The sequence below is a fragment of the Bufo bufo genome, chromosome 2, assembly GCF_905171765.1.
Source record: "Bufo bufo chromosome 2, aBufBuf1.1, whole genome shotgun sequence".
NCBI lineage: Eukaryota > Metazoa > Chordata > Amphibia > Anura > Bufonidae > Bufo > Bufo bufo.
Genome location: NC_053390.1, coordinates 536,881,176 through 536,901,524, shown reverse-complemented (window position 1 = coordinate 536,901,524; position 20,349 = coordinate 536,881,176). Strand labels below are relative to the sequence as shown.

Sequence of the window (20,349 nt, the reverse complement as noted above, 5' to 3'; positions counted from 1 at the left end):
ACCCATGTGATGCAACGTTTCGGCTCTGAACTAGAGCCTTTCCCAAGCTCTTGAGAAAGGCTCTAGTTCAGAGCTGAAACGTTGCATCACATGGGTGAATAAAGAAAAACCTTTTCTGTGGATTCCAGGAGTGCTGTTCGTTTTTTTATTTATATACCAAGGGGTAAGCAGCTCATTCCCCAGTGAACGTGCACCCAACCTTTCTAACTATTTTTTGTCAGTGCCGCCATTCTTCTATAATATATATATATAGTGTTAATATATAACTAAATACATGGATAAAGCGTTCACATGGACTGACTGATCTCCTTGCATTTTTGCATTGCAGACTATGTTACAGTTGTCTGAATGCCAAGCAGTAATCCAGCTTCTGAAGCAAGAAATAATGCGCCTTAGGTTACACCATACACTGGACTTACAGGCAAGTAATAATTCATTACCATAAAGCCATTTTTTGTTTATGAAATGTATCATAGATGCAATAGCAAAACCTGCTCAGTTCTACATATGAGACCTCTGAGGCTGTTTATTAGTGCCGTTTTAGCCTTGGCCTACACACAGTCTTTGGGTAGCGAGACTAATTCAAATGGTCAATGAGCAGCCACTGCAGTGTAAGCTACTAGTTTCATTAGGCAACAAAAATACCAATAAGAAAGACATGTTATGTTGCTAAACCATCATTAGCCTTAGGATTACAGTAGGGCTTCTATCTTGTTTTACAGCCTAGAGCTATTCTAAATCATGGCTGATATTTGGTTTCATTTGAGCTAATGGTTGACATGGAAAATGCCCATCTTTTGACTGACCTTTATTCCACATTGTCTACTTATAAATTTATCACAGCCATCCATTCTTGGAAAGAAGCCTGGTTTTATTGCCAGAAGCTGCCTGCAAACCTATACAGAGAGTTATTTTCTGTACAGGATCCTTGGTGTCTCATGACCATAATAAAGCCATTGTAAGGCCTCGTAACGACCGTTGTGTGTTTTGCGGTCCGCAAATTGTGGATCCGCAAAACACGGATGGTGTCTGTGTGCGTTCCGCAATTTGCGGAACGGCGCGGACAGCCATTAATATAACTGCCTATTCTTGTCCGCAAAACGGACAAGAATAGGACAGGTTATATATTTTTTGCAAACCACGGAACGGAGCAACGGATGCGGAAAGCACACGGAGTGCTGTCCGCATCTTTTGCAGCCCCATTGAAGTGAATGGGTCCGCACCTGAGCCACAAATACTGCGGCTCGGATGCGGACCAAAGCAACGGTCGTGTGCATGAGGCCTAAGGGAGATGTCCATATGAAGTGTCCATGTATTTATAAAATTGTGGGGTCAATGTTAGTATAACTTATGGTATTTGGATGGCATCATTCCTCAGGGAAAGAGTTACAGTTTCATATACAATCATTTTCTAAAGATTTACAGAATTTCTAGTCATTACTTCTTGCACTACATTCATTATGTGAGGCCAGATCTGTACAGTATATTCTGTTGCATTCTAGAAGGTGCTCATTTTATTCCCCTTTGATCATTATAGGCAATTTGACTAGTTTGTTGGATAGCTAATGGTCAGACCATGCCAACCATATGGAAAGGATTTCTAGAGGATTGAAATCGAGTAGAAGTTACATTTCATTCATTTAGTGACTTTTGTGTGCTGTTTCAATTTTTGGCAGATGTACTTTAGCTGCAGTACTAGCCACATGCTAATGCCAAAAATATTATTAATAAGTTACCAATGCTTATTGATGAAAGCCTATTACAGAATATTTTAAATGGTAACTGTGATTCTGGGTAATTTTTAACACTGTGTAGAGATAGGGATGTTAAGCATTTTGTAATATACTTTGTCATGGAAAGGGTCTCCTTAGTAACATTCTGAGTGTTGCTAAGAAAAGTCCTCCTTCAGTGTCTACTTAATGCTTAAGACAACTATGTGGCACATACAGAGGCAGGCTTTTCAGCCTGCCTCTTAGCTCACTACCCCAGTCTCTGCCTCACTATATGTGCCCTATTGCTGCTGTGTTCCTACCTATGTGACTTGTTGCCAGCCCTAACCTTTGACAGCTCTGTACATGTCTCTCTTCCCTGTGCCTCTCTGTTACTCTGTTACTTGGACTGCAGCTGTAGTGCAATAGTTAAAATCAGTCAGTTGGGCTACAAAAAGTCGCAATGTGGCCGAGGCCTAACTCACTGGTAAAATATCTTGGTAATTTTTAAATCACATCTGTTTAGATGATTCTATGAACATAAGGGGAATTACTCTTGTGTTTTTCAGGAGCTGAAAGGACCTGTGTCGGATCTACATGGCAGATCACTGCATCTAGGGACTGCAATGTCCTTGCACCATTCTATAGACCTCTCTCATCCACAGAACAAGAAGCAGACGTTTTTCTGTGATGTCATGAAAATAAGTGAGGTGAGCATATATATAGAATTTAATACAGTATATTCCAGCAGGCAATTTTACAAGATGTACCCTAGATGGCACTGTCTTCATTATTGACTCCCAAATTGTAAAATTTACTTGTTACTCGCACTCTTACTGTAATATGTGTGTCATCTGTATAAAGATTATGTATGAAGAAGTGAAATTCTCTTGACTTGGTATGATGATTTTACTGAATTTAAAAGGCAGTAACAAAAAGCCTAGTACCAATCAAATCCTGTCATTCAATATACTGGTAACCAGTGCTTTGTATAATGTATGATTGAGCAGATACAGTTGCAAGAAAAAGTATGTGAACCCTTTGGAATTATATGGATTTCTGCACAAATTGGTCATAAAATGTGATCTGATCTTCATCTAAGTCACAACAATAGACAATCACAGTCTGCTTAAACTAATAACAAACAAAGAATTAAATGTTAACATGTTTCTATTGAACACACCATGTAAACATTCACAGTGCAGGTGGAAAAAGTATGTGAACCCCTAGACTAATGACATCTCCAAGAGCTAATTGGAGTGAGGTGTCAGTCAACTGGAGTCCAATCAATGAGATGAGATTAGAGGTGTTGGTTACAGCTGCCCTATAAAAAACACACACCAGTTCTGGGTTTGCTTTTCACAAGAAGCATTGCCTGATGTGAATGATGCCTTGCACAGAACAGCTCTCAGAAGACCTACGATTAAGAATTGTTGACTTGCATAAAGCTGGAAAGGGTTATAAAAGTACCTCTAAAAGTATTGCTGTTCATCAGTTCACAGTAAGACAAATTGTCTATAAATAGAGAAAGTTCAGCACTGCTGCTACTCTCCCTAGGAGTGGCCGTCCTGTAAAGATGACTGCAAGAGCACAGCGCAGACTGCTCAATGAGGTGAAGAAGAATCCTAGAGTGTCAGCTAAAGACTTACAAAAGTCTCTGGCATATGCTAACATCCCTGTTAGCGAATCTACGATACGCAAAACACTAAACAAGAATGGATTTCATGGGAGGATACCACAGAGGAAGCCACTGCTGTCCAAAAAAAACATTGCTGCACGTTTACAGTTTTCACAAGAGCACCTGGATGTTCCACAGCAGTACTGGCAAAATATTCTGTGGACAGATGAAACCAAAGTTGAGTTGTTTAAAAGAAACACACAACACTGTGTGGAGAAAAACAGGCACAGCACACCAACACCAAAACCTCATTCCAACTGTGAAGTATGGTGGTGGGGGCATCATGGTTTGGGGCTGCTTTGCTGCGTCAGGGCCTGGACGGATTGCTATCATCGTTGGAAAAATGAATTCCCAAGTTTATCAAGACATTTTGCAGGAGAACTTAAGGCCATCTGTCCACCAGCTGAAGCTCAACAGAAGATGGGTGTTGCAACAGGACAACAACCCAAAGCATAGAAGTAAATCAACAACAGAATGGCTTAAACAGAAGAAAATACACCTTCTGGAGTGGCTCAGTCAGTATATATATATATTGTGGGGATTCGCTCTGGTAGTTGGGATACGCGGGTGCAGTACAGAGGCAAAATAAAAGTTCGTAATTCAAATGTCCGTGTTTATTCACACATAAGGTCAAACAAAAACACATCCCAAAGATGCTCTATTGGGTTGAGATCTGGTGACTGTGGGGGCCATTTTAGTACAGTGAACTCATTGTCATGTTCAAGAAACCAATTTGAAATTATTCGAGCTTTGTGACATGGTGCATTATCCTGCTGGAAGTAGCCATCAGAGGATGGGTACATGGTGGTCATGAAGGGATGGACATGGTCAGAAACAATGCTCAGGTAGCCCGTGGCATTTAAACAATGCCCAATTGGCACTAAGGGGCCTAAAGTGTGCCCAGAAAACATCCCCCACACCATTACACCACCACCACCAGCCTGCACAGTGGTAACAAGGCATGATGGATACATGTTCTCATTCTGTTTACGCCAAATTCGGACTCTACCATTTGAATGTCTCTACAGAAATCGAGACTCATCAGACCAGGCAACATTTTTCCAGTCTTCAACAGTCCAATTTTGGTGAGCTCGTGCAAATTGTAGCCTCTTTTTCCTATTTGTAGTGGAGATGAGTGGTACCCGGTGGGGTCTTCTGCTGTTGTAGCCCATCCGCCTCAAGGTTGTGTGTGTTGTGGCTTCACAAATGCTTTGCTGCATACCTCGGTTGTAACAAGTGGTTATTTCAGTCAACGTTGCTCTTCTATCAGCTTGAATCAGTCGGCCCATTCTCCTCTGACCTCTAGCATCCACAAGGCATTTTCGCCCACAGGACTGCCGCATACTGGATGTTTTTCCCTTTTCACACCATTCTTTGTAAACCCTAGATATGGTTGTGCATGAAAATCCCAGTAACTGAGCAGATTGTGAAATACTCAGACCGGCCCGTCTGGCACCAACAACCATGCCACGCTCAAAATTGCTTAAATCACCTTTCTTTCCCATTCTGACATTCAGTTTGGAGTTCGGGAGATTGTCTTGACCAGGACCACACCCCTAAATGCATTGAATCAACTGCCATGTGATTGGTTGACTAGATAATTGCATTAATGAGAAATAGAACAGGTGTTCCTAATAATTCTTTAGGTGAGTGTGTATATATATATATATATATAGGCATGCAAATATTTGGGCACCCTGGTATTCACCCTTTAACCATGCACAGGGATCTGGACTTCACGGCAGGGGAGCAACCAGACTGCTACCTCTTGGGATAGTCCCAGTGTAGTTGGCATTCACTGATACTGGAACTGCAGCTATTTGGCAACACTGAACAAAAGGCACTAGGAGAGCATGCAGGCAGGGTAGTGGTGGATGCAGACACAAGGCAGACAGGAACCAAGACTTTAGCACAGACAGGGAGACAGACTAGGAGAACTTAAACATGAACTGTGAGGTCAGCAGTAGGCTTGTGCGAAATGAGCTTCAGATCCTAGATCCGAAGTCGATTCGTTCAAAAACGTTGTTTGAAATGCTGTTTCCGTACAGCCTTAAAATGTATTGGCTCTGTGGAGGAAAACTTTGTCGCCAAAAGTTGCGTGAGACTTCGGTGAAAAACGTTGGCATTCCTATCTGCTTACTTAAAAACATTTTAAAATAGGAATCCAAGGCTGGCTTCGGTACTGGCTGGTACCTCGGTACCAAAGCCCACTTCAGATTCCTATTTTTTTTTTTTATTGAATAGGCAGATAGGAATACCAAAGTTATTTACCGAAGTCTCTCGCAACTTTGGGCGAAACAGATTTCCTCCACGGAGCTAATATATTTTAATGCTGTACGGAAACAGCATTTCAAACAACGTTTTTGAACGAATCAACTTTGGATCTATGATCCGAAGCTCAATTCACTCAAGCCTAGTCAGGAGCACACAAGCTGGATGGGTACACGGCAGGAACACAGATGGGAACACAGGCTGGGTAACAAAGGTAAATCACAAGAAGTAGCAGAAGCACCTCCAACACCTTTGCTGGTCACATGGAACCTTTAATCTCAGGCACCCTCTGCTTGGAGAGGGTGGCTTAAATACACTGGGACCTTCAGTCATTTGCTGGGGAAGGTTTAGTGAGTGTGGGCAATGGCCCTTTAAAAGACCAGACAGGAGTGTGACAAGATGATAGAGGCTGCAACATGTAGAGGACGCCGGATTGCATGGTGAGTGGCGTGGTGTCCGGCCCACAAGGGACAGCAGGAGAGTGGTGAGCACGAACTGCAGACCTAACACTGTTACTGTGAACAGTTAAGCAAGTTTAAGATGAAATGATCTTCAAAAGGAATAAAGTTAAAGATAAAGCACACTTTTCAACATTTTAAGCAATATCAGTGTATTATTTTGGTTTTGTACAATTTTAGAGTGAAAAAAGGAAAGGAACAAAAGTATGGAAATCCAAGGAGATTTGAGTGCTCAGATAACTTTGACTAAGGTCTCAGACCTTAAAGGGACACTGACAGGGCCAAAAAGCATATTAAGGTATATATATGACCGTACAGGTCTTATAAAGTGTATAAGAATCATGTAAGTATCCCCCCTGTCCACCTTATAACTACAGTAATGTGAAGTTTTATAACCTGCTGGAATCGGGTTCAATCTGCCCAAGGGGCGGTGTTTCACCTCAGCTTGCGCCCAGCCAGCCTCGCCACAACTGCCATTTGAAGCGCCGCCCAGCTCATCAATATTCACTTCGCTGGGCGGCTAACTAGTGTCCCCGGCTATCTTCAGCGCATGCGCCCGGCACCCTCACTGGCCGGGATCGCATCGCGCCTGCGCACAATCTCATTCTCAGAGGCTGGCTAGTGTCCCCGGCTATCTTCAGCGCATGCGCCCGGCACCCTCACTGGCCGGGATCGCATCGCGCCTGCGCACAGTCTCATTCTCAGGCGCGATGCGATCCCGGCCAGTGAGGGTGCCGGGCGCATTCGCTGAAGATAGCCGGGGACACTAGGCAGCCTCTGAGAATGAGACTGTGCGCAGGCGCGATGCGATCCCGGCCAGTGAGGGTGCCGGGCGCATGCGCTGAAGATAGCCGGGGACACTAGTTAGCCGCCCAGCACCGCCCAGCGAAGTGAATATTGATGAGCTGGTCGGCGCTTCAAACGGCAGTTGTGGCGAGGCTGGCTGGGCGCAAGCTGAGGTGAAACACCGCCCCTTGGGCAGATTGAACCCGATTCCAGCAGGTTATAAAACTTCACATTACTGTAGTTATAAGGTGGACAGGGGGGATACTTACATGATTCTTATACACTTTATAAGACCTGTACGGTCATATATATACCTTAATATGCTTTTTGGCCCTGTCAGTGTCCCTTTAAATAGCCTGTTAGGTTAAGGCTTGTTCACAATCATTGTTAGGAAAGGCCAGGTGATGCAAATTTCTAAGCTTTATGTATACCCAAACTCCTCTAACCAAGTCCCAAAAAACAGCATCCATGAGTTCTTCTAAGCAGCTGCCTAACACTTTGAAAATGAAAATAATTGAGGCCCACAAAGCAGGAGAATGCTATAAGAAGATAGCAAAGTATTTTCAGGTTGACATTTCCTTAGTTCGAAAGTTAATCAAGAAATCGCAGTAAACAGGAACAGTGGAGGTCAAGAGAAGGTCTAGAAGACCAAGAAAAATTTCAAAGACAGCAGCTCAAAGGATTGCGAGAAAGACAAATCAGGACCCCGGTATGACTGCAAAAGACTTTCAGGACAATTTAGCAGACACTCGAGTTGTGGCACATTGTTCTACTGTTCAGCAACCCCTACACAAATATGACCTTCATGGAAGAGTCATCAAAAGAAAATCTCTCCTGCATCCTCACTAAAAAAATGAATTGTCAGAAGTTTGCCTGATGCATTTTGGAAACAAGTCCTGTGGACTGATGAGGTAAAATATAATTCTTTGTCCACAATGAACAACGGTATGTTTAGAGAAAAAAGGGCACAGAATTTAATTAAAAGAACACCTCTCCAACCATTAAGCATCAGGGTGGATCAATCATGCTTTGGGGTTATGTTGCAGCCAATGGCACAGGAAACATTTCACAGGTAGAGGGAAGAATGGATTCAATGAAATTCCAGCAAATTCTGGAAGCAAAAACAACACCAACTGTAAAAAGTTAAAGTTGAAAAGAGGATTGGTTCTACAAATGGATAATGATCCTAAACACACCTCACAAATTCACAATAGACTACCTCAAATGGCGCAAGCTGAAGGTTTTAACATATCCCTCACAGTCCCCTGATCTAAACATCATTGAAAATTTGTAGATAGACCTCAAAACAGCAGTGCATGCAAGACGACCAAGGAATCTCACAGAACTGAAAGACTTTTGCAAGGAAGAATGGATGAAAAACCCTTAAACAAGAATTGAAAGACTCATGGCTGGCTACAAAAAGCGTTTTCAAGCTGTAATATTTGCCAAAAGGGGTGCCCAAACTTTTGCTTCAGGCCCTTTTCCCTTTTTGTCATTTTGAAAATGTAAAAGATTAAAATAAATACAGTTTTTGCTTAAAATACTGTTCACAGTAAAAGTAATTTTGACCAGGGGTGCCCAAACTTTTGAATGCCACTGTATATATACAATGTTGTACAAACTTTTCAGATTTTTTAATGTTCAGATTTGAAATCTTTTTATAGTTATGTTACTATATTTTCCATGTTCCAAATGTTTAACAGTTGTGTGGAAAAGGTTGACCTTTAACTATGTCACAGGAACAGGGTTATGTGAATCTAAAAAGGATTATTGGAAACTGGCTTAGTCCACATGTGACATGGAGTGTGACAAGAAGATTTACGCCACTTTGTCCATGTAAAAAAAACAGGGGTTGTACTACCTGATGGTAACTGAGAATGTCATTTCTGCTTCTTTTCTCTATAATTCCATGTGCAATAAGCCTCTCTCTAAGACAGTCATTTATCCAATTCCAGCCTGTAACATGAGAAAACAGTAGCATATAAAATAACAAAAACAGTATAATATCATTACCGTTCTGCACCCTTTTAAAGGAGTTCTCCATGTTTTTAACACTGATGACCCATTCTTGGGATAGACTACCAATATTAGATTGGTAGGGGGTCTGACTCTCAGCACCGCCAATGATCAACTGTTCGAAGGGGCTTTGGTGCTTATGCAACCACTGCAGCTTCTTCACTGTTTACATTGGTTTGTACTTCACAGCTGTACTGCACATTTCCTAGTGGCTGCCTTATGGTCTTTAAAGATGGCGCCTGTTAAACCATGACATGTTGGTACAATGATCCGAGTAAGATATTTAAAATAAGACTCACAAATTCAGACACGTGTTGGAGATGTAAAAAATATAAAGGCACCTTGGGCCACATTATGTTGTCTTGCCCTCTCTTGCGCTCCTATTGGAGTCAGGTAGAACAAAAGATAAATGAGATCTGTAAATCTTCCTTTAAGCTTTCACCTCAGTCAGTCCTACTATGGCTACCCTCCACGGTAAGGAAACCGATCTATTTACTGAAGTATTTAATGAAATATCTCAACCACTCAGCTTCAATTCCTCTTGCTCTCTGCTCTTATGTTCTGAAGGAAGAATTGTCCATGGCCGCTAGACACTTTTAATTGTTATTGTTTAATGTTATAATTAATTTTTACCACCTCCGGAAGGTGGTTGGGCATATTAATACGCTTGAGCATGTCCTATTAGATGTATTCCCGGGTGGACATCTATAGTCCATTCTTTTGATTGTATACTTAATCTTATAAAATGTAATTGTATTTTATGCAGAACAATAAGCTGAAGGTGTCAATACATCCAGTACCCGCTTTTATGTGCCTTTAACCCTTCTCCAGACTCCTCCCCTTCCCCCCTCCCACTCCCCTGTGTCTACTTGTTATGCATTGCGACATTTTGAAGCTTATATGGCATCATTGATCTTAATGTCATTGTGTATGTAACTTGTAAAATCCTAATGAAAAGAGATTTGTTCCAGAGTGGAACGGGTTTATGCTCATTTAAGCAGACACCTGGAGGCAATGACAATGATTGGCAATAATGCCAATTGCAGACATTTAAACACTCAGATTCCATGCTAAATTGTGACCAAGGCATCTAAGCCGGCTTTCCTCGGGAGCGCTGCGCTCTCAGAGCCCGATCAGCTTCCCCGCACTGAGATTCAGGAAGCCGTTCATTCATGGTAATAGCCTGGGTCTCTCTGAAGAAACCAGCCTATTACAGCCATAGTTCTTATGGAGGCCTACAGAACATAGTGAATCTGCCATACATTGCAATGATAATTAATTGCAGTGTAAGGCTACTTTCACACCTGCGTTCGGGGCTCCGCTTGTGAGTTCCGTTTGAAGGGGCTCACAAGCGGCCCCAAACGGATCCGTCCAGCCCTAATGCATTCTGAATGGATGCGGATCCGCTCAGAATGCATCAGTCTGGCTCCGTTTGTCCTCCGCTCCGCTGAGCAGGCGGACCCTGAACGCAGCTTGCAGCGTTCAGGTGTCCGCCTAGCCGTGCGGAGGCAAACGGATCCGTCCAGACTTACATTGTAAGTCAATGGGGACGGATCCGTTTGAAGTTGACACAGTATGGCTCAATTTTCAAACGGATCCGTCTCCCATTGACTTTCAATGTAAAGTCAAAACGGATCCGTTTGCATTATCATGAACAAAAAAAAAAAAATTATTTTTTTTTTTTTTGTTCATGGTAATGCAAACGGATCCGTTCTGAACGGATCTAAACGTTTGCATTATAGGTGCGGATCCGTCTGGGCACATACCAGACGGATCCGACCTAAACGCAGGTGTGAAAGTAGCCTTAGGCAGAAGCGATCTGACGATCACATATTAAAGCCCACTAGAGAAACATTAAAAAAGTAAACAAAGAAAATTCAAAATTAGTTTAAAAAAATAAAAAAATATATATAAAAATTCTAATCATCCCTTTCACAGTCCCTCCAGTGACAGAGGTTAGAAGATCTGAGAGACTGGCTGCACGTTAGGTCATCTGACAGCCTATCTTTTTTCACTTGTTCCAGTGTTGTTGTTGGTAATGACCACACCTCTTGTCTCAGGTGTAGCTTGTTGTCATTACTGCTCCTCTGTTTAGTCTGGACTCATACCATGTGGTTGATATTCTCTGCCTGGAGTTGGAAGAACTGGTGTGTGGTCCTCATCTGAGTTCCTGCTCATCCATTTTCTATTGAAGATAAGTGTACTTCTCTTGGTATTTTGTTGCTCCCATTTGCTCGTTGTTTACTAGGCCTCAGGGAGATGCTGGTCCGTTCATCTGGGAAGGAACAACTAGTCTCAGACCCTGTCACTAATCCTAGGAATTTTCTGGGTTATTAGGGCCTAGGTTTCCAGTATATGAATATTCCTACCTTCAGGGTCTATTCATACTGACAGGAGTCAGGGCTAGGTTTAGGGTTTCCTTAGGTGGTCACCATTTCCCTTTCCCTAGCCTTTAGGCTTAGGTCCTGGTCATTTTCCTTCTGTTGTCATTCTGGTGTTCCTCTCCTCCCCCTACACTGTGACAATATCACTTTCCCCTTAATATAAATTAAGGTAAGTAAACAATAAACAAGAAAATTAACATCATAGGCATTCCTGTGTCCCAAAATGTCATACTATTAAAATATAAATGTATTTATCCTGTATGGTGACCACTGTAGCTGAAAAAAAATCAAAATTGCTGATTCGCCATTTTTTTGTCCCTTCACCTCCCAAAAAAATATCAATAAAAAGTGATCAAATAGTCATGCGCACTCCATACATACTCCACGGTATTAATAAAAACTACCGATTGTCCCACCAAAAATGAACCCTCACAGAACTCAGCAGAAGTATATATATATATAAAAAATCTCTGGGGGTCAGAATATGATGATGCAAATAAAGAAATTATTTTTTTTTATAAGTTTTTTATATATTTAAAAAAGTATTAAAACACCAGTATAGTTTTAACAGTATTAGGCCCCTTTCACACGGGCGAGTTTTCCGCGCGGGTGCGATGCGTGAGTTGAACGCATTGCACCCGCACTGAATCCCGACCCATTCATTTCTATGGGGCTGTTCACATGAGCAGTGATTTTCACGCATCACTTGTGCGTTGCGTGAAAATCGCAGCATGCTCTATTTTGTGCGTTTTTCATGCAACGCAGGCCCCATAGAAGTGAATGGGGCTGCGTGAAAATCGCAAGCATCCACAAGCAAGTGCGGATGCGGTGCGATTTTCATGCACGGTTGTTAGGAGGCGATCGGGATGGGGACCCGATCATTATTATTTTCCCTTATAACATGGTTATAAGGGAAAATAATAGCATTCTGAATACAGAATGCATAGTAAAATAGCGCTGGAGGGGTTAAAAAAAATTATAATTTTTAACTCACCTAATCCACTTGTTCGCGCAGCCGGCATCTCTTCTGTCTTCATCTGTGAGGAATAGGACCTTTGATGACACATGGTGATGGATCATGTGATGGACCATGTGATGAACGCAGTGACGTCATCAAAGGTCCTATTGCTCACAGATGAAGACAGAAGAGATGCCAGCTGCGCGAAAAAGTGGATTAAGGTGAGTTAAATTATTTTTTATTTATTTTTAACCCCTCCAGCCCTATTTTACTATGCATTCTGTATTCAGAATGTTATTATTTTCCGTTATAACCATGTTATAAGGGAAAATAATACAATCTACACAACCTTGAACCCAAACCTGAACTTCTGTGAAGAAGTTCAGGTCTGGGTACCACATTCAGTTTTTTAGCACGCGCGTGCAAAACGCATTGCACCAGGACGCATCCGGACCTAATCCGAACACGCTCGTGTGAAAGAGGCCTTAAAACTATAGACTGTAAATGTGGTATCTTTGTAATCATACTAATCCAGAGAATGAGGCTAACAGGTCAGTTTTACTGCATGCATAAGGAACACCGTAAAAACTATACCCATAAAACTGTGGCGGAATTGCGTTTTGTTTTTTTCTTCAATTCCACCCCATTTGGAAAGACCTGACTTCCCCTTCGTTGACACCCTTCTGATGACTACAGGGGTGTTGGACATTGGGCATTTGTGGGAACAGAAATGTAAAATATGTTCCTCCTCTTTGGTTGTATTTCAATGAATATGTTATTTTGTGTTCAGACTGAATTACTTTGTTCAGCTAAGTTCTCCTCTCCAGATTGTAAAATGTGCTTTAATGTTTCTACCATCTGTTAAGGATAATGTGGAAAAGCCTCTAGAAGATGTACATCTTCCTGACAGTTTACCACCCTGTAAAGATGAGACAGCTTTGAAACTGAGAAAGAGCGCTTACTGTATATCCGACCATGTTTCCAAGTAAGAGTCAATAACTTTCAGGATGAAATTGAATCCTTTCTTCTATACATTGCATGAAGTTATTCTCAGAGCCTCATACGAATTCACTAGCTGTTGTTTTATATAGCGTGCAAGTATATTTTTTTCTGCTTTTTCTTTTTGGTAGCCAAGTATTTTATTTTTTTATAAATGTCCTTTATGAGGTCAACATCTAATGATTTTTTAAATACAGATGTGACCTCATTCTTAGAGCCCATACATATGGTTATATTACAGCTCCATCTTGTACAGAATATTATGGTTGCCATAGAAGTGTGTGAGGTCTGTACTGTACCTCGATATGCCTCAAATTAAAAATAAATGTGGCATGCTCAGTCAGACCCAATATATAGAAAAGGTATTCTTCCTTAGAGGAGAGTACCTTGATATATATGGTGCCCAATAGAGTTGGTACCTGTGTGTGCATCAGCCCTAAGGCTGCAAATTAACTGAGAATAGTTAACTGCTTAACTATGCATCACTGCATTTATCTGAGGTCTTATAGAAGTTACTGTACAGATATACACAGGATTGAATAACCATTGTAATTCGCAGTAAAGATGCATGCATTCCGTTTGGCACAATATTGGTTTGATGCCACAATTTCTGATTTCAGGGAGCCAGTACCTTTGTACACAGCAGAACTGGAGGGCGTAGACAGCACTCTGTCAGTCGTTGACCCTGGTGAGTTTAGAAACACAGGTTCTGAAAGTGTATATCAACAATATAATTTTATATGTTTTAAAAACTATTTCTTCACCTTTAAATGGATTTCTTTACCATCAACATTAGTGATAATCTGTCATTTGACATCGTCTATAACAGGGCACTCCAGCTGTTCTGAAACTACAACTCCCAGAATGCTCCGTTCACCTCTAAAGGAGTTAGAAGAACAGCCGAGCATGTTTGCATGCTGGGAGTTGTGGTTTCACAGCAGCTGGAGTGCCAAAGGTTGCTCATCCCTGGTCTATAATAACACATATTATGAGGGAGAATTAAAAAAATGGTGTAAACTTATAATGGAAGCAAGTCACGTCCACATCACCATCATACAAGCAGGCATCCAATTCCTTGAATGTTACACGTGAATAAAGAAAGCCAAAAAGTATTTCAGAATACCAGTGTCAAGCACTAATTTTATTGACACAAATTATAATCACACAATTTAATCTTACTTTCCATAAAAGACATGCTAAATATAAAACTAGTAGACATAATAACTGCCTATACAATTCAGAAAATCACTTAAAGGGGTTGTCCCATTATAGCCAAGTACAAGCACTTAGCTTTCTCCTGCAGTCCCAGAGAGTTGAATGGAGCAGCGCATGTGTGTGACTGACAAGGGAATACAGGGCCCCCATTCTCGTGATCAGCGGGGTCACCAGTGGTTGGATCGTCCTGATCAGACATATTTTGCCTGTCCTGTGGATAGGGGATAAGTGTTTGTAATAAGGGAAAACCCTTTAAGTCCACAAAGTATTAACCCATATGGGCCATTTCAAACAGTGTCCCACACTGCCCAGCACTGAAGAAAAACAGTGGCTATAGTGTATTTAAGTCACATTATCCAATCTCTCTATATAAAGAATATTGGTTTTTCATAAGCATTTGGAGGCCACGAGGAAGCTGGATTGCTGGATCAGAATGTCAGTAGTTGCATGTCCACTGTTGTGGACTCTTCCAGTTATTTTGTGATAGACTTGTCCTATTAGAAACCTCCAGGTGTACTGCTTTATGCTTCTTGTTATATTTTGTTTATTTTTACAGTGAAACCATGCCATGACTCTTCTCCCAAGAAACCCACCCGTAAAGAAGAAGCTAAACCTAAATCTCCAGTCCACTGCCTGCTAACTGCACCAGCTAATGATAAGGATATCAGTGGGATGTTTGACAGCCCAAATAATGATCATGAATTAGTTCTTGGTATGTTCTTCCTCAGCAATGTTGCTCTTTCATTCCATTTTATCTCATACACTATGTGACCACTTTATTAGGTACACATGTATAATGTCAGCAGCTGAGTGCATATGACTACTTGCAGACAAGAGGTTAAAGGAAGACTAAACCTATGGATAAGCCTGACGCAGTAAATTCCGCACAGAACACAGGTGTTAAAGGGGTGGCAGAGAATCCAGAGTGGGTTAAAAAAAAAAAATAACCGATACCTCAAGGATCCACCACCACTCCCTCTATGATGCAGCCTGGGTTCCTGCTTATCTCTACTTCCTGGTCTTATCTTACAACACAAGAAATGCTCGCTCAGCCAGTTCACATCAAATTTCTATCATCCGCTACCCAAAAAACATATACAAACAGTTGCCAATGGAAGGGCATCTATTTGGATTCACTTTACATATACTTCAATGTTAAAGAAGATCTTTCATGGAATTTGTTTTGTTTAATTAAGTACCTTTACTTGCGGGGTGACCTCTGTTGATGCTGCCATCTTTGTTCTTTTTTTAAAATACACCTCGCATGCCCTGATGTGCCCCCCTGTAGTTTTTAAGCCCAGTACAGGGAGGAGGAGATGCCAAGTTTTCTCAGTGGGAGTCTCCTTCTCCCTGGCTGTGCAGCGGTCCAGTCGCAGCAGAGCACGTCCACCAAACCTAAACAAGGGTAGTCCACCAAACCTAAACAAGGGTAGCGCTTAGCTATTCTTTTGTTGTACGGGACTGGCCAACCATGTAATGTATATTACATACATGGTAAATGTTCATTCAGCAGATGTGAAAAAGGATCGGGCATGTTTAATTTCAACATGCCAATCCATTGCTCTACGATAAAAAGCAGCCAGATGTGTTTGGCAATGGTTTACTCTTCTTTTCCCATTGAGAAAAAATACATGCTTGTGTTTGGGAGGGGTTGTTAAAAATAGCTGTTGGCCGACAGCTATTGAAGGTGTATGACCAACTTAAAGTGTACCTGTACTTTTTTTTTTAAAAAGTTTGATATGTCATAGTTACGTATCATTGGTTTTGATCGGTTGGGTCTAAGTGCTGAGACCTCCGCCGATCACTCAAACAGAATTGCTCATACAAATTGCTGTCTCTCCTCCCTGCTGAAGACGGGCTCAATAGAAAGTCTATTATGCCATCTCCATCTTTCAGCAAGGAGAGTGTGAGTTCTTCTATCTCCTGATTTTTGTGATCACAGCAATCAGACCCCACTTGATCAAAACCTTTGATATGTCACAATGACTTACAGTAAAGGACAAAACTATTGGGGCAGCTTCACAGTATGCCTATAGCAGCTATTGACCTGCCTACTAAATCCATAGGCATTAATATTGAGTCCCCCCTTTGCAGGTAAAACAGCTCCCACTTTTCTGGGAAGTTTTTTTTTTAAGATTTTGCCCATTCCTATGGGAATTTTTGCCCATTCATAAAAAATAGCATTTGTGAGATCAAATACTGATGTTGGACAAGAAAGCTTGGCTATCCATTCTAGTTTATCGCGAAAGTGTTTGATGGGGTTGAGATCGGGACTCTGATACAAATGTCCAAAATGTAATTGTAAGCTGAAGCATTAAGATTTCTCTTCACTGAAACTAAGGGGCCTAGACCAACCCCTGAAAAACAACCCACTCCCAGATAGACGAGCTTGATCTGTCACTCAACAGAACATGTTTCAACTGCTCCAGTGGCGGTGTGCTATACACCAGTCTATCCGAAGTTCGGCATTGTGCTTGGTGATGGAGCGGATCGTCCATGGAAACCTATCCCATGAAGCTCCCGATGCACAGTTTTTGTGCTGATGTTAATACAAGAGGAGGCTTGGCTCTCCTCAATTGAGTCAGCAGAGTGTTGGCAACTTTTATGCACTATCCTAGTCAGCAATTGGCACCCCTGATCAAGGTCTGACACTTTCTGATTGAGTTTCTGTGGTTCCTAAATGCTTCCACTTTGCAATAATACCAATCACAGATGATCTAGGAAGGAAAAAATTTCACATACTGACTTGTTGCAATGATGGAATCTTATTACCTACGGATGAATACAGTAAGCCCTTTAGAAGGGACAATTCTTTCACAAATGTTTGTAGAGCCTAACTGCATGGCTAGGTGCTGGATTTTATACATCTGTGGCAATAGATGTATCAACACTAGTAGCCATGGGAAGAAAAGAGAGAATAGTGATTTAAGGAAGGTGAATTCACACCATGTAGGAGACTACATGGTGGGAATTCACCTTCCTCAAATCACTATTTTCTCTTTTCTTCCCATGGCAACTAGTGTTTTAAAAATGTCCGAGCAGGCCCGAAACATCACATGCACATGATAAAGTTGCCTTGCATATGAAAACAAAATAAAAATCAGCACAATACTTCAAACAAATCTCAAGGAGTGCCTAAGTTTATTTTATTTATTGTCCTCTACGGGGTTGGGACCCCACAACTAGAGCACCTGATTAACAGGACACGAGTGCCACATTCTACTAAAAATAGGACTGAATGACATACCTGAATTCAATGATAAAGAGGTGTGTCTTTTGTTCAGAACAGGAACACGTTAAATCAGGAAGTTACTTTATTTATTTTTGTTTATTCAGGTGAACCGATTTCTGGTTTTGTCAGCAATACTTACCAAAATCTGCAGAACAGATTAGAATGCCTGCAAACCATTGCCAATGATCTAGAGATGAAGAATAAAGGTAATTCATATTTTTCTAAAACACGAAAGACAAGATAATGTAGTAGATAAATACTGTGCATGTACATTCTAAATGCTCATAAAGTATCTGTCCACTAGTTTCTCATAATTCCCACCTGTTTAGGTATGACTGAACCAGAGTATTTAACGGTCCTCATCTAGTATGACGTTGCATCAGTGACTTAAAACCGTTGCCTGATTTATGTTTCGAGCCCAGAGTGCTGGAGGATGAGTGCCTTTGTTATGTTTCAAGCCTAGAGTGTTGGAGGATGAGTGCCTTTGTTATGTTTCAAGCCTAGAGTGTTGGAGGATGAGTGCCTTTGTTATGTTTCAAGCCTAGAGTGTTGGAGGATGAGTGCCTTTGTTATGTTTCAAGCCTAGAGTGTTGGAGGATGAGTGCCTTTGTTATGTTTCAAGCCTAGAGTGCTGGAGGATGAGTGCCTTTGTTATGTTTCCAGCCTAGAGTGCTGGAGGATGAGTGCCTTTGTCATATGGTTTGCCATGTACAGTTTCAGAGGGGCATAAACATGTGGTGTGCATTATAAGTTTCGTCCTAATGTGCACAGCTTAGTATTTCATGTACCACAGTGTCCTTATAGAATGACTAGCCACGGAGTGCTACATATTTCTCCTAGTACATCCACATTGCTCATTAATCCCTGAGAAGCCTACAGAGAAGTGTTAAATACCAGTAGACACAAACTCTGAAAAAGCAGATTATAGAATTTTTCCAAAGCAGAAAAGATTAGAAGAGAGAGGAAGAGCAGCTGCATTCCATGGACTATGCAGGAGTAACTGAGGGAGTCTATATCTGCTGTGGAACCATTTTTGGCTGAGACCTTTATTAAGATCCTCTGGCTGACATTTCAGTTCACTCTGGTGACATTTATGGTGGCACAGTAGCTGGCCTAATTATAGGAGAATCGTGTACACGTGCATTTGAGCATGTCCCTCTTTCCCACTTTCAGAAGATGGAAAGTACAGTATGCTTTCAGTTGCATAAGTATATTTAGTTCTTTTTCTACAAACAACATCCAACGACCAGTTCATGCCATAATGTAAATGTTAATAAACATGGGAAGACTGTAAATGAACATGCAAAGCACTGATATGATCACAAATAAAATCACTGCAGTCAAAAGAGCAGAAGATTTCTTGTAGTGTAACGTAATTAGAAAATGCACTGATAACACATTGAGAAATGCTACATTACCGAATTTGAAAAGAACGTTTCATTTTTTTCTATTTTAGAAATGTCTTCGATCTTTGGGACAGCAGATGAAAAAAGTTTCATACATGGATGAAAAGCAATCTACTGAATACGGATTTTTTTTAGAATGAATTATGTTTAACATATTCTTAAATATATAACTAATATCTGGATGTGGACCGGTGCTTGGAAACATCAGCATAGCTCCATTAGCTTGAGACATCAGTGATAACATGCTGGTGCTGAAGTTCCCACACGTAAAAAGGAGTCTTATGGACATACTTTACATGAAATGAAGTTACACAGCAACCTAGGACCTGTGGACTCAGCATGGGATTCTTTTCATTGCATGATGGAATACTATGATTTTATGGAGCCAGAATACTATTTTTGTGAATTTTTGTAGAAATATTTATTTTTATATATAAATATCTTTATAGATATGTTTTTCTTGCAATGTGTTTCCTCATAGCTCTCATTATGCAGTATGACAATATTTTCATGTTTTCATTTTTGTGAAGTGTAAAGAAAAAAAGTACAAACACTTTAACACCTTACTTATCACCGAACACAACTCCTGATAATGGTACTTTTGTTACTTATGATAGTCTATAGGCTCCAAGGTTCTGGAGTCCCATCTCCTCCACTACAGATATAAACACTGCAATAACTGCTTTCCACAACGGTATTACAGACTCCAGAGATCCACTCATGTATATCATATCTTCTGTGCCTCTGGGCATCCCAAATTATACCACCGTACTGCTCAAAAGCAGATCTAGCCAAGCTTTGGGAACTCAAGGAATTCTCTATGGCCTTCCCTCTATATCACAATCAATCCAACTGGCTGCAGAGAATGCCAGAGGGAAGATACCGGTGAGGATGGTGCAAAGTTGCATAGGAATGTCCTACATCATCACACTATGTTGCCCCAATACATGATCTTATCACACTCCATACATAGCCATTTTGAAGATACTGGCTACATCTCTAATTGTCAGATGACTCTAATATGTGGACTGGAGACTACCATAGCTGTAATCCCCACAGAGTACACATAGATCCAAGGGATTCTGCACCCTAACTCTTGCTTACTCAGAAGTTCCATAAAGGACAGGGATCAGCAACCTCCAACACTCCAGAGGTTCTGAAACTACAACTCCCAGAATGCTCTATTCACTTCTATGGGAGTTGTAAGAACAGCTGAGCATGTTTGCATGCTGGGAGT

The 20,349-nt window shown here is 41.2% G+C and overlaps 1 protein-coding gene across 1 annotated transcript in view; it reads left to right on the top strand.

The window, feature by feature from the left end:
• CCDC158 (coiled-coil domain containing 158) overlaps positions 1 to 19,437 on the top strand; it is a 47,199-nt gene extending 27,762 nt beyond the window's left edge. Inside the window, exons 16-22 of the mRNA XM_040419852.1 lie at positions 329 to 421; positions 2,279 to 2,419; positions 13,127 to 13,245; positions 13,880 to 13,947; positions 15,031 to 15,186; positions 17,811 to 17,912; positions 19,163 to 19,437. Coding sequence (XP_040275786.1) covers positions 329 to 421; positions 2,279 to 2,419; positions 13,127 to 13,245; positions 13,880 to 13,947; positions 15,031 to 15,186; positions 17,811 to 17,912; positions 19,163 to 19,215 — 732 coding nt within the window. The 3' untranslated portion in view covers positions 19,216 to 19,437. The remainder of the gene's footprint in view (positions 1 to 328; positions 422 to 2,278; positions 2,420 to 13,126; positions 13,246 to 13,879; positions 13,948 to 15,030; positions 15,187 to 17,810; positions 17,913 to 19,162) is intronic.
• The last annotated feature ends 912 nt before the right edge of the window (positions 19,438 to 20,349 follow it).